Source organism: Clinocottus analis, unplaced genomic scaffold (genome assembly GCF_023055335.1).
Source record: "Clinocottus analis isolate CAN_PGR_092001 unplaced genomic scaffold, fCliAna1.0.p SCAF_2, whole genome shotgun sequence".
In the NCBI taxonomy this organism is placed as follows: domain Eukaryota; kingdom Metazoa; phylum Chordata; class Actinopteri; order Perciformes; family Cottidae; genus Clinocottus; species Clinocottus analis.
Window position 1 is genome coordinate 16,278,772 of NW_027175931.1, and position 12,116 is coordinate 16,290,887.

General features: G+C 40.7%; 1 protein-coding gene across 5 annotated transcripts in view; it reads right to left on the minus strand.

Moving 5' to 3' along the window:
* Positions 1–12,116, minus strand: part of brip1 (BRCA1 interacting helicase 1) — an 84,559-nt gene that overhangs the window by 5,054 nt on the left and 67,389 nt on the right. For 4 of the 5 annotated variants that reach the window (XM_068585703.1, XM_068585704.1, XM_068585705.1 and 1 more), the window contains one exon: positions 2,707–2,876. The exons of the other annotated variant lie outside the window; for it this stretch is intronic. In XM_068585703.1, the coding sequence (XP_068441804.1) occupies positions 2,826–2,876 (51 nt within the window). In that variant the 3' untranslated portion in view covers positions 2,707–2,825. Of the gene's footprint in view, positions 1–2,706; positions 2,877–12,116 lie in introns of those variants that run through there. 5 annotated transcript variants of the gene reach the window in all.

Below are 12,116 nucleotides of genomic sequence, written 5' to 3' on the forward strand. Positions count from 1 at the left end.
GTGTAGAGTAAAAGTTCATTAAGTCCAGCTGAGATTGATCATATCAGCATATAGTAGACAGAAAAATTAATCTAAGAATCCAGTTAAATTGGTCTTTTCCCATGATTTACATGCAGAGTAACATAAGTAAGTTAAAGATGCACCAAAGGAACGTCCATCGTGAGAGTTGTTAGTGTAAAGGCCTTATTTAATTATCTTGTACGGGTCTATGGTAGTGCATGATGCTTGCTTACGATTAAGCCATAATGGTTGTGGTTGTTTGTCAAAGGTCCAAACTCATGACTCCAAACTATATTTTAGGGAAACGGGACAGCAACCAGATGTAGGCTTAAAGAACCGTTGTTAAGCCATGGTGAGTACTGGAAAAAAGAGCTGCACACAAATCCCACTCCCTAAGGACTTACTTGGAAAGAAATCCTGTAAGACTGCAAGTACAAAACAGGCTGAGTAGGCAGGACAGCTGAAAGCAGAGGCTCTCTGTACATTACAGCAAGGACAGCTTGAACATGCATTACAAGGAGAGAACCTGCAGGATATGATGGTGATCCCTCATGCATTTGTGCATTGTCCCTTTATTTTATGTTTCATTTTAATATTTTTGAATATATTGACGGTTTTGCACACCTGATGAATAAACATTTTCATACCTCTAATTGTTTGTCATATTCAATTCACCATTGTACAACATTACATGACACTCACTTCAAAATGAAATCCATTTTAAGTAGTTTTATTAATGTTGCATCAAGTGTAATCGGGTTCCTCGTAGATAGTTTGTTTTTATTGACATTGGAGAAAATGTCACAGGAAACTGCGAGCCAACATAAGCAGTCCATTTGAAGAATTTGTTTGCCTGTAACAAGCTGAGCATTTAAATCAACCCTCTCTCATTTGATGAGTCTTCAAAAACGTTGCTGTTTTTCAGAGGTCATGGTCCAGAAGTCTTTTGCTCAATGAACTCTTCCTGCATTCAGTCAGCAGAAACCCCCAGCTCTGTAGTCCATGTCGACGTGTCTTTGGACACTTTACCTCAAATGGCTCCTGTAGGCCGATCCTGAGGTGTGTAAATGGGAATGTTGAGATATTTCTGATTGGCAGGTAACACCTTGCATGGTAGCTCCTCCCATCAGTGTATGAATGGGTGTGAATTATGACATGTAGAGTTAAAGCTTTGAGTAGAAAAGCACAATATCTTATGGTTAACATTGTGAAATGGCAGGTTAGGTTTAGGAGACAAAACTACTTGGTTAGCGTTAGTGAGGACAAGATCATAGTTTGTGTTATAATAATAGCGTAAACCGTAGCTAGCGTAAATAAACGGCCCTTTTCTGCCTGTTGCACTCGTTACTATACAGCGTAACTCAATAACGGTCGCTCACTGCGCTGCTTGCTCTGGTTGTACTATGTTACTTGCCCCACACAATTATATAAAGACGGCCACTTGGCCATTGCATAGTGCTGTCCATTAGAAGAAGAAGCCCTTACAGTAGACTATCTGCTTGAGTTAAAATTAGTAAATGCTGAACAGGTCTGTAAACAGAAATCAAAGTAAAGGCCATTGGCTGAAAGGAATGTGGCGGCAGTGGGGTCTCACACACCACTCTCATTAGATCATGAGTTATGCTGATGCCTCGGTCCTGGTTCATGTCAGCACCCCTTTCTCTATCTTTTCTCAGCCGTTGTTGCATTTCACATGAAGGGCGGCTCTTCACAGAAAGTGTCCAGTCAAATCAACAAATCACAAGCCGGTTATCTTGAAATCCTGAGCGAGTCAGAAGCGGCCTGATAATAGTGATTACATTTGTTTAGCTGTCATAGTATAGTTTTGGTTAGTGTGACTTGCTTAAAGAGCCAAACCAGTATTTCTGGTGATTGTATATGTTGAGTGCTGTGAGGTTTTTGATGTTGAGATAGTCTTCCATTGATTGTAATATGGCATTAAGATCAATTGGCTGAGCCTCGACACTTATGTGAGTTAGGAACATGAAGTCTGAGTTACTTTTTGAGAGGTTGATTTCTTTGTCAAACCTCTTTGCTAAATGTTAAGAGGATCGACAAAGTACAGAAACAAATGGAAACCAATGGATGACGACTACATCCAAAAATCTAAAACACATCAGCATGTTAGCTTAAATATAAAGTATTTGATTTAAAGTTTGGAGAATAAAACATGCAAAACCACTGATTTGGGAATCTGTGTCCTAGCTATTAGGCTCATATGCTACTTAATGTTTGAGGGAAATATAATTGCTGCCTGGATTATGTTCACTTGAGATGTTTTTTCCATTGAAGGAAGTTCTGCGCTCTTACAGGGAGATTGTCAGTGTGGAGCGTTAACAACGTGCAGGACTTTGAGGGCTGAGACCTGAGTCTAGCATGTGGGAAGGGTTCAGCAACTAAATCTAAATGCTTTGATTAAGGAAGGATTGTGGTTCGCTTAATCATAAATAAAGAATAAACACCATATGCTTAATAAAAGAAAAGGTTTGGGAGCCATTACATTTCTATCCAAATGTGTTTCTTAGTAGAATATAAACATACGTTCCAATACACTGGGTTAGTAGGGTTGTTCTGTAATAACCAAACAGACAATGTTTGCAATATGTGAAAATATAATGTGAATAAGTCATTAAGTCATTGCCTATAAGGTCCCACAACATTTATTCTTAAGATGTCATTTATTTGAACACCAGAAAGCAACAACAGAAGAACACAGTGCAGTTTTACACAGAGGTCATGTTCTATACATGGCTGTTACAAAATAATGCCACCAAAAAAATGAGAATTTATACACATATTAATGAACATTTGTGATCTCTTCAGCTTTAAATAGTGGTGAGAGGGCAAAACTGGACTGCTGCAGGGGACAACCATATCTGTAAAGAACACAAACAAAGTTTGAACTAATTTTGCATTTTGGAAATGCTGTAAACAGTCAAAGAGTATGGTACTCTTAAAAGGAAAAGTATCATCAATTTACACCAAAGATCGCAGACTTCAGCTCAATAGTTAATTTGTTTTTTTGGTCAAAGCCTTAATAGTACATTAAAGGGCTGGGCACAGCCATTTTAGAATTGATGTTATCTAACTTTCCACATAAAACCCAGTCGATCTCATTATAAAGAAGCACAGTGTACACGTTAACCAGGCTGAATGTGTATCTCCAGCGAGAGAACCTGGGCCTGCAGTCCATCTGGAAGTCATCTGGCCATTCCCTTCTCCCCTGCGTCGCACTGCCCTTCCCTACTGTCTACCCATAATCCCATCTAACAGCCGCCTGGGCTTGGCTGGCCCATTCCGACACACTGACGGGCTTAACTCGGCCGTCTTGTAAAAAAGAAAAAGCCTACTTTTTCGGCAAGGCACTCCAAAAAGACACTTTAAATATCTGAAGGGGATTTAATATCAAGTCCATTAGGGATTTTCTCGAGCCCTGTAAATTGTCAATTAGCGGATAATTCTTATTTGATCCACATGCAGAGAGATCTGCAATGGAAAGGAGGAGAGGCTGGGAATTTTACTCCACATTACCATCGTGGGCCACAAGCACAGCGAGACGTTGTGCACAAACAAAAGTAAAGAAAAGTGAACCTGCGAAGGTGTTTCAAGTATTCTTTCTTATTCTCTTCCATCAAAAATGATTAAACGTGCACAGGAACACGAGATGAACACACCCCTCACAGATGGATTACCAACAGTGGGCACAGCTCAGAAGAGTGGGAGGCTCAGGGCCCGGGCCAAAAGGGCACGCTGTGGGTTCAAAGCTCTGGTGGAGGGACATTAAATTGTGTTTGTGTCCCTTGATCAAACATACAGCTGGTTGGCAGCAGTATAAACCAGAGCTAAATCTGCTGTATAAAACAGGATCTCTACATTTCAAAACGGCTTTGGATAAAAGCATCTGTAAAAACTAAAAAGCGTTACAAGAGAAGAAAGTGGCACAGATTATTTACTTTTAGTTGGAGAAAAACATTTTATATTGGAAAAACTCACATTCTTTGGAAGTGAAGTACAACGCCAGCAGAGCGGAGACCGCCAAACAAGAGGTACAACGTGTAGTCTTTTGACTTTGAAGACTTTCAAAAGAAACAATACAAAGCTCAAGATACATCAAACCCAAACTGCGATCAAAAGCAACAGCAAAGTAAAGCATGCACATACTCCACACGAGTTTGTGGAGAAATATCGTGAAATATTGCAGATGGCGAAACAAAGAGCCATGCTCGCTCTCCCCTAAGCAGGGTCATAAATTAGCAGGAGTTTGAGGAAAAACTTTCTGAAAGGTTTCATGAAATGCTTGTGAAATCAAAACGAAGGCGCATTTTCATGATTGTGTGTTAACCTCTAATGCATTAGCGTTTTATGATATATGAAAGGATATTTTTTCTAGTGTCGTCCGAGTGAGAAAATTAAGAATTTATGTGAAGACATCAATGGGGGGTAGGGAACCTTTACAGGCAAAACGAGCTAACGAGCACTTTCTAACCAGTTTAACATTATTCAACTGTTGAAACTGGAAAAAAAGGTCGTTATGTCAAGTCATCCTACTTAATGTGATACCACGGGACTTGACATGGGGGTGTGTTCACAACTTTCCAAAACATAACGGATAGCAGCCTGTAAGAAATAAAGAAGAAAATTCAAGCAGTGACCTCACCATTGTGCTTATGATTAAATCTTTACAAGAACACAATGTTCTTCATAGCTTCATTTGGTTCTCAAAGTACACCACAATAAATAAGCCTTGTTATAATTATCTTTTAATACATATATTTTTAAAGTAATGCCCTAATTATTCCTGTGGTATTGGAAATATTATATTCAATACTAATTTTGATATCAGTGCGAGGTCTAAATGTCCTTAGGTTCCTTTTGGATAGAACGTGCATTTATGCATGTCAGGTTGGGTAAGGTATCATTTTGGACCAGGTCCAGGCCTCTACTTCCACATCTGTCTGTTGTGCATTGTTTGCAATTCATCAGCCTTGTTGTACTTTGCAAGAACTGTTCTTTGGCCCTGGAGGTTCCCGAGGAAGCTTCTAGCCTAACAAGGCACTGCATAATGCTAAATAACAATATTTTAAGGAAGCGAAGGAATTGAAGGTTTGAGCTCATCATGAGGGCAACACAAAGAAGATTAAATGGTTTAAATATGCATTATGTTTCTGAGATGTAAAATCATAATGACAATGATGACAAAGATAATTGTGAACAGAAATAACCTTTTTTCTTTTTTTTCACACAATCAACAGGCACTTACAAATGACACAGTATTTTTCCAGAAAAGTACCCCAAAAGAAAGTGGATTTGTATTAATTTAGTATTTATCACAATAGGATTAAATTGTCTATTGTGCTTTGCTTCATGCTTCATGGGACTTTCTTTAAAAGAATAGTTTGCCATTTTTGTGAGGAAGGCGAATGCACTTTCTCAGCAATAATTCGACGAGACCAGAAAAAAGGTTAAAAGGTTGGATTCATTTTTCATGCTAGTTTGCAGTGTGCTATGTTTAATTCGTCAACACTGCCTGTCAGTGAGGCTACGGAAGTGCGCGCACCTACATAAATCACCTTCAAAGTAAAAGCAGTGCCGCTGTAATGCATTCATGGCATTTATCTCTTATTTATTTTTCATGTTTGACCTCACACGGGCCGGATTGGGAGAACCGTGAGATGCCAGGTCTGAACTACACCGTCTGGGAGAGATTTATGCGATAATGCCGTGTTCACACCAATCGCAACAAAATTTGTTGGGCGTTTGATTTCTTTTTTTGTGACTTCCACAACAAGTATAAAGCAGAACTAGCGGTTATTACTTCCATAGTGTATAGCGTAAAAGATTGCTCTTTTCCCGGACAGAAGCTACGGAGATAAGCCACGCCCCCTGTGTGGCAGCTCAACTTGTCATGCTGCGATTGGTGTGAACAACCCAAAAGGGTGTTCACACCCAAAATACTAATTTTTGGGTGTTCACACCAACTGATGGGGTAGACACAACAAGAAAATTCTTGTCGCGTTTGGTGTGAACACAGCATAAGCCTCTCCCAATGCAAAAATAAAAAATAAAAAAATGCAAAAAAACAAACATGCAGTTAACCCAAAGAATTGCCAGATTAACCAGGGAAAGCAGCACCAGCTCAGGAACACCTCTCAACCTCAACCTTTTTCTAACTTGGGAAAATGGCAGTTGAGGAAGTCGCAGCAGTTGCAATTGAAACGTGAATGGCGTTACAAATTTAAGTTCTACACAAGTTCCACTCTACTCTTGTGGAATAGAAGCCACTATTGGGTATTTATCAGTCTTAGTGCAATACTGCCGATAAGGCTCGATGTCTGTGGCTGACAATCATCAAGCGAGCTTCAGGTAAGTGCATAATTCCCAAAGGATTATAGCTGTAAGAGTTTGAACAAGGGTTGACTGCTGATCCACCAGCATGTTAACTAGTTTTGGTAACTTGTAACTAGTTTGATTGATAGTTCAACACTATCAATCAAACTCAAGTTAAAGAGCTCTTTGCCTCTGGTTATTTACCGTTTGGCTTTTACTTACACTACCATTCAAAAGTTTGGGGTCACCCAGACAAATTGTCAGTTTCTTCGCAAGTTCTCTCATAGGATAGCCTTCATTTCTGAGAACAAGAGTAGACTAGCGAGTTTCACATGAAAGTTCTCTTTTTCTGGCCATTTTGAGAGTATAATCAAACCCACAAATGTGATGCTCCAGATACTCAACTAGCTCAAAGGAAGGCCAGTTTTAAGGCTTCTCTCACCAGCAGCACTGTTTTCAGTTGTGCTAACATCATTGCACAAGTTTTTTTTTGTTGCACAATTAGTCTTCTAAGGCGATTAGCAAACACCATGCACCATTAGAAAACTGATAGCTGCTGGCTTCTATACACCTATGTAGATATTTCATTAAAAACAAGACGTTTCAACCTAAAATAGTCATTTAACACATTAAATAACTATTTAATGTGTTATAGTGTATTTCTGGTTAATTTAACGTTATATTTCATTCAAAAAAACAGTGCTTTTCTTTGAAAAATAAGGACATTTCTAAGTGACCCCAAACTTTTGAACGGTAGTGTATATATTGTTAACGTCACATTTGGAAGTCAAAGAGTAATTAAAGGGTGAATATCAAAGTAAAGTATTATTGTTGACAATGACACTTCCTTCTTGTACCACAGTTTGGATAAGAAAGGTACAATCGGTGAAACAAATACTAAAGTTAAGACGCAGCTGCACACGGGTGCAGTGCAGAACATCATGTACATGTAATGCATCAGCAGGAAGTGTTGATCTGTTGTTGGCCCATCTGACTGAGACTTAAATGACTTACAGTTCCACTGGATTCTGCTCGCTTCTGCGCTACCTTGTGGTCTTGATTAAAATGTCAATGACAACACGTGAAGCAAAGTTGACTTGCTAGATGTTAATGATGGAAAAACGTTTAAAAAACAACAAAAACAAAACAATTAGCCATTATCAAAATGTTCCTCAATAACATGCCTGCCTCAGCATCGACCATATGAGCTCTGAGATGCACCCTTTGGAAGCCTAATTATTTCTCTTAACCCGCTCAGCTCTCTTTCACCTCTGGCTGGAGTCTATTTGATGTCTGGCTTTCTACGCAAGCGCACAAAAAGACCTAAACCCCGCCACTCCCACTACGACCACATTCATCGAGGCTGAGTGGGTCCTTTTAAAGTACGAGCCCCTGTTTAGCAAACTCCACAATGTGAAGGAAACTTCCCCACATGCATTTGCCCTGAAGGGTATTCAAATGTACGTTCACCCGCTGGTCGAAGATCCATCTCCATCTCGCAAAGCTTAGTTATACCACCAGCTACAAATGACGTAGCTGAAAACAGAGAAAAAACAGCCAGGAGCACAGAGTGTGACAGCGACTCCTGCCGTTCTCCCTGGAAGTTAGTATGACATCACACACACACACACCCACCCACACACACACACACACCCACCCACACACAAGCAGTACAACGAGGTTGAGGAGATGTGGAACTTTAAAGGTATGTACTGAGACAATGAGGCCTGGGAGAAAGAGGATCTCCTCTTGGAGTACCGATACCCTCTGCTGGCTGAAATGTGTTAAACCAAATGAGGTGCAATTTCAATTTTTGAGGTGGAGGATCTGCATTTGTCTTTGATGGATGACAAAATGTCCCAGTATCTTTGTTTATTAAGCACTGAATAATACGCAATAGGTTTATTTAGCTGTTTTCAGCACAAATTATTTCTTTCTTTCCATTACTTTAGTACTATTTTCTCACTTGGCACTAATGGTATTTGTCCATTCATATTTCATACATTCATACTGACTGAGACACCAACCCACAGAGCTGTATTAGATCTTTTTCAGGGAATCTAAATATCCTTTTTGGTTCTATGTGGTATCTTTAAAAAAATAATTAAATAGATTTAGAAAAATAGATTTCCCAAGGCAGTATATAAAGAATACTGTTATTAAATACTGTACGTACAAGGAGCTTTGGTGATTGTTGTTTAAACTACTCAGTGGTAGTGGTATGCATCGGTCCCTCTGGGGTTTTCCCCCCTTTTGTTTTAGCCCAATACCAAACTGCATGACCTCATCTTTGACACCAATACCACTGTATTTTGAGAAAAACACAGGAGAAGAAGAGCCAGTTAAGCAACGATCCAGCCAGGTCAAGTAAAGGTTGGATTTAAGAGTACAGAGCAGTCACATTTATCCTACTAAGATGTTTGTCCTATCTTAGGTCTGGAATCACAATACTCTGAGCCGGTCCTTAGCGCCTCATCTTTAGCTGCCGGCCTGGTCCGGATCAAGTATTTAGTTTGATAAGTACGGTTTACCGGGGATCACATGCTGCTGACGGGCAGGTTAGCCGAAGGAGGAACTATCCTCCTAAAGGTGATTAAGTACCTAAAGAAAGGCTGGGTGAGACAACTAAGTTCGTCATTTTGCACGCTCTAGGCATGTAGGCTCATAATGGGATCAAACGGAAAACGAGTCCAACCTGCTTCCTCTGCTGTCACAATGTTACACACTGTGTGGTCAAATAACACGTGAATACGCTCCATCTTCTGATTCCTATTGCTATCTGTAGTTGTCTCTGTGCATGCCTCATTATCATGTCATGGAAATAAAAGCCAACAGGCGCTGTGGTAATAAACTCGATTCACTGGCTACACCAAAGCTCCTCACTTCTTCTACTCCTTGCACACATTCCAGACTTCTGAACTGTCAGAGTTTTTGTTCAATAAGTCTCAAGCTACCAAATTACCTATTTTATTTTCCATTTTATTTTGACTTCTGCAATTATTTTCATGATTTCATGCATGCTATACATATGGGTACTTTATTTTGTATCACTATCATCGTCATCAGTTGTTGGTAGATGTGGGAGCAAAGACGCCACAATGCAATATACAAAACAGAAGACCACATTAATACATGAGCTTACGTTAATAAGTTCAAATGACGTCTTCGTCTGTTTTCTCGTGTTCATTCTATGTCTATCTTCTGTTTTTTGTTGACCACTCTAAGCTGTATTTCTTTTACATAAGGTGCTACACCGACTTAGAAAGGGCCTTTTTCAAAATCTGTGTTATGAAAGGGGAAAGGAAACTTCCTTGTAGTGCTGGTCAAAACTAATTCCCAACAATGTTGTTCACATAAAACCTTGTAGAGGTAAAAGACAAGATTTCCCGTTCAAAAAAAATGTGGATCTTCGTTACATTGACACCAGAAACTCAGAAAATCACAGCAAACTTTCCCTTCAAATGAGATCTCAAACAGTGCATCAATTATGCAGAGAGCTAATAACTTCAAGCGAATGCCATTTGAGTCTGTAAATAATGCCTACTTATGCATTCTTAATTTGCATTCATTTCCAAATTAATACAACAAAACCTAGGCTCTGAAGCGAAGCAACCAAGGTGTAAAAACAGAACCAGGCAATGCAATCTCAGTCAATCTGGACACCAGGTGTCTTTACAGCAGGTGTTGGATTGGATTACCAGTTGGCCTTTTCAGGACGCAGGTCTGTGTGAGTGTGCAGTAAGAGGACTAAGAACAGGTAAGAAAGGTAAACTTGGAGATTTGAGTCCTCAGCTCCGTCTCTAAAGAGTCTTAGCAGGTGATTTGTGGTTTATCCCCTGAGGGCTTAGACTTTGACGATCTGACAAAGCTCGACCATCAAATCAGGTGTCTACTTAACGCAGTGCAGCCAGGTTGATCGAGGAAATGCCTAAGAAACGGACCGCACATCCTTTTAGTGGAGCTGTTTGAAAGGGTATTTAAAGGGTGATCCCATTATGTTGGATTGAAAACTCCATGATGTGTTCCAAAGCAGGTCCAGGAAGGATTCTGACAGCCGCCGTTGGCAAGAAACATTTACAGAACACATGCTAACCCGTATCAAGGGTGCTTACATCATATAGGACGGAGTAAACGGCCGTGGTGTTGATCTGAGGGAAGCTAGGCTTAACAGAGGTCACGGGCGCTTTTTGCAGACCGCAGGACTTTTCAAAGTGTCCTGCTTACACTCCAAGACGATTTGTATCCCAATCTGTTATCTTACATCCTACATGAGGAGTGCCAAATTGCAATATGATTCCAGCTGGAGTGATCCATAACAGGAGCAAATGGTTGTGATATTTAACAGCGTGGTTTGTTCTCTTCGTAGTGACGGACTCTGACGAGCCACAGAGCGGTACAGTGTTTGGAAAAGAGACCGAACACGGCCTACTTTCACATCTCCACACATTCGGCCCGTCAGCACGAGAACCAGATTGTTTGCTTTGTAAAGAAAACAAATATTGGAAGCAGCCCCTTCACCCAGTCTTCATTTCAGTATCCAAAAAAGAGGTTTTACACTTCTTAAACCTAGTTCATCCTTCTGCGTCACGTCGACGCCGTGCCTACGCTTTCGACGTGACGCCGTCGTTGAGCATTCGAAGTTCTGCGTGGAGGGACCGTGTCGCGCTGCAATTCACTGCCATGCCGCCAGGGCTGTGTGGCTGTGTGGTTTCAGGGGTTTTAGAGTCGGAGCTCATCAAAATTGAAGAGTAAATGCTTTTATCGCAAAGAAAACGTTTTGCAAGGTGGTCTGTACGACCACAAAAAAAAAGAAGCAACTGCCGGAAATTACGTTCTGAGCGGACCAATCACAGCGCTTGCGGTCTGCGTCGACACAACGCGTAGTTAGGATTTTGGGGTAGTGCACGTCAGGCCACGGCGTAGAGGTGTGCGTCGACGCGGTACGCTGTCGACCTGACGCAGAAGCATTAACTAGGCTTTAGACTGCACTTGTTAGTGTGATAGTCCGCATTAGACTTCGAGGGCCTGTTCCTGACACAAAACAAAGCGGATGGCATCTTCACTGCAGATTAGCAGGATTATTTGAATGTTTCATGATTTCCATGAAGGAAAGAACGTGACGCAGTGGAAGCAACGAGTTTTAGTGTCTCCAGTGCAAAAAGCCTTTTTAGAGCATGGCTGGTCTTACTTGTGCAAACCAGCCGTCTGTCCTTTATCATCTCAAGTGATTATTTAGAGACATGTCATGTAGCCCTTGGTTCTATCATGCGGTAGCGCGGGCAAAACAAGGTGAGGGATTATCATCACTAAGGACAGGAAGGGCGGGCAACCACAGTGAATCTTATCACGCTTATCTTCTAGTCCCTTTTCCTTGTGACCTAAACTCATTTGCACCTCCTCTACTTCTGGGCCCAAAGCCTCATGTCTGACGTGAGAGGATGACACCTCCCCTTCCGTTGCCTTCTTCCAACAGGCCCCACTCCTCATTAAATAAACTCCAAACAAGCGCAATTACAGTTAGTGTATCAGATTCTAACTGCTTTAAATGTACGCTTTTCCAGACACCACATGAATCATTTTCAATAAGGTTTTTCTCCGTGAAGACCTCAGAGTGTAGGAACTGCTATTCCAGATGACTTAGATAGCACAAACATGTAGTCGAAGTCTGTTATCACTGGCCCTCATCTCACATAAACACACGCAGCCCAAACAATAACAGGCAACATTACTGATAGCACAAACAGCATCCTGATATAATTACACAATCAGGAAATTAACAAGACAGCGTG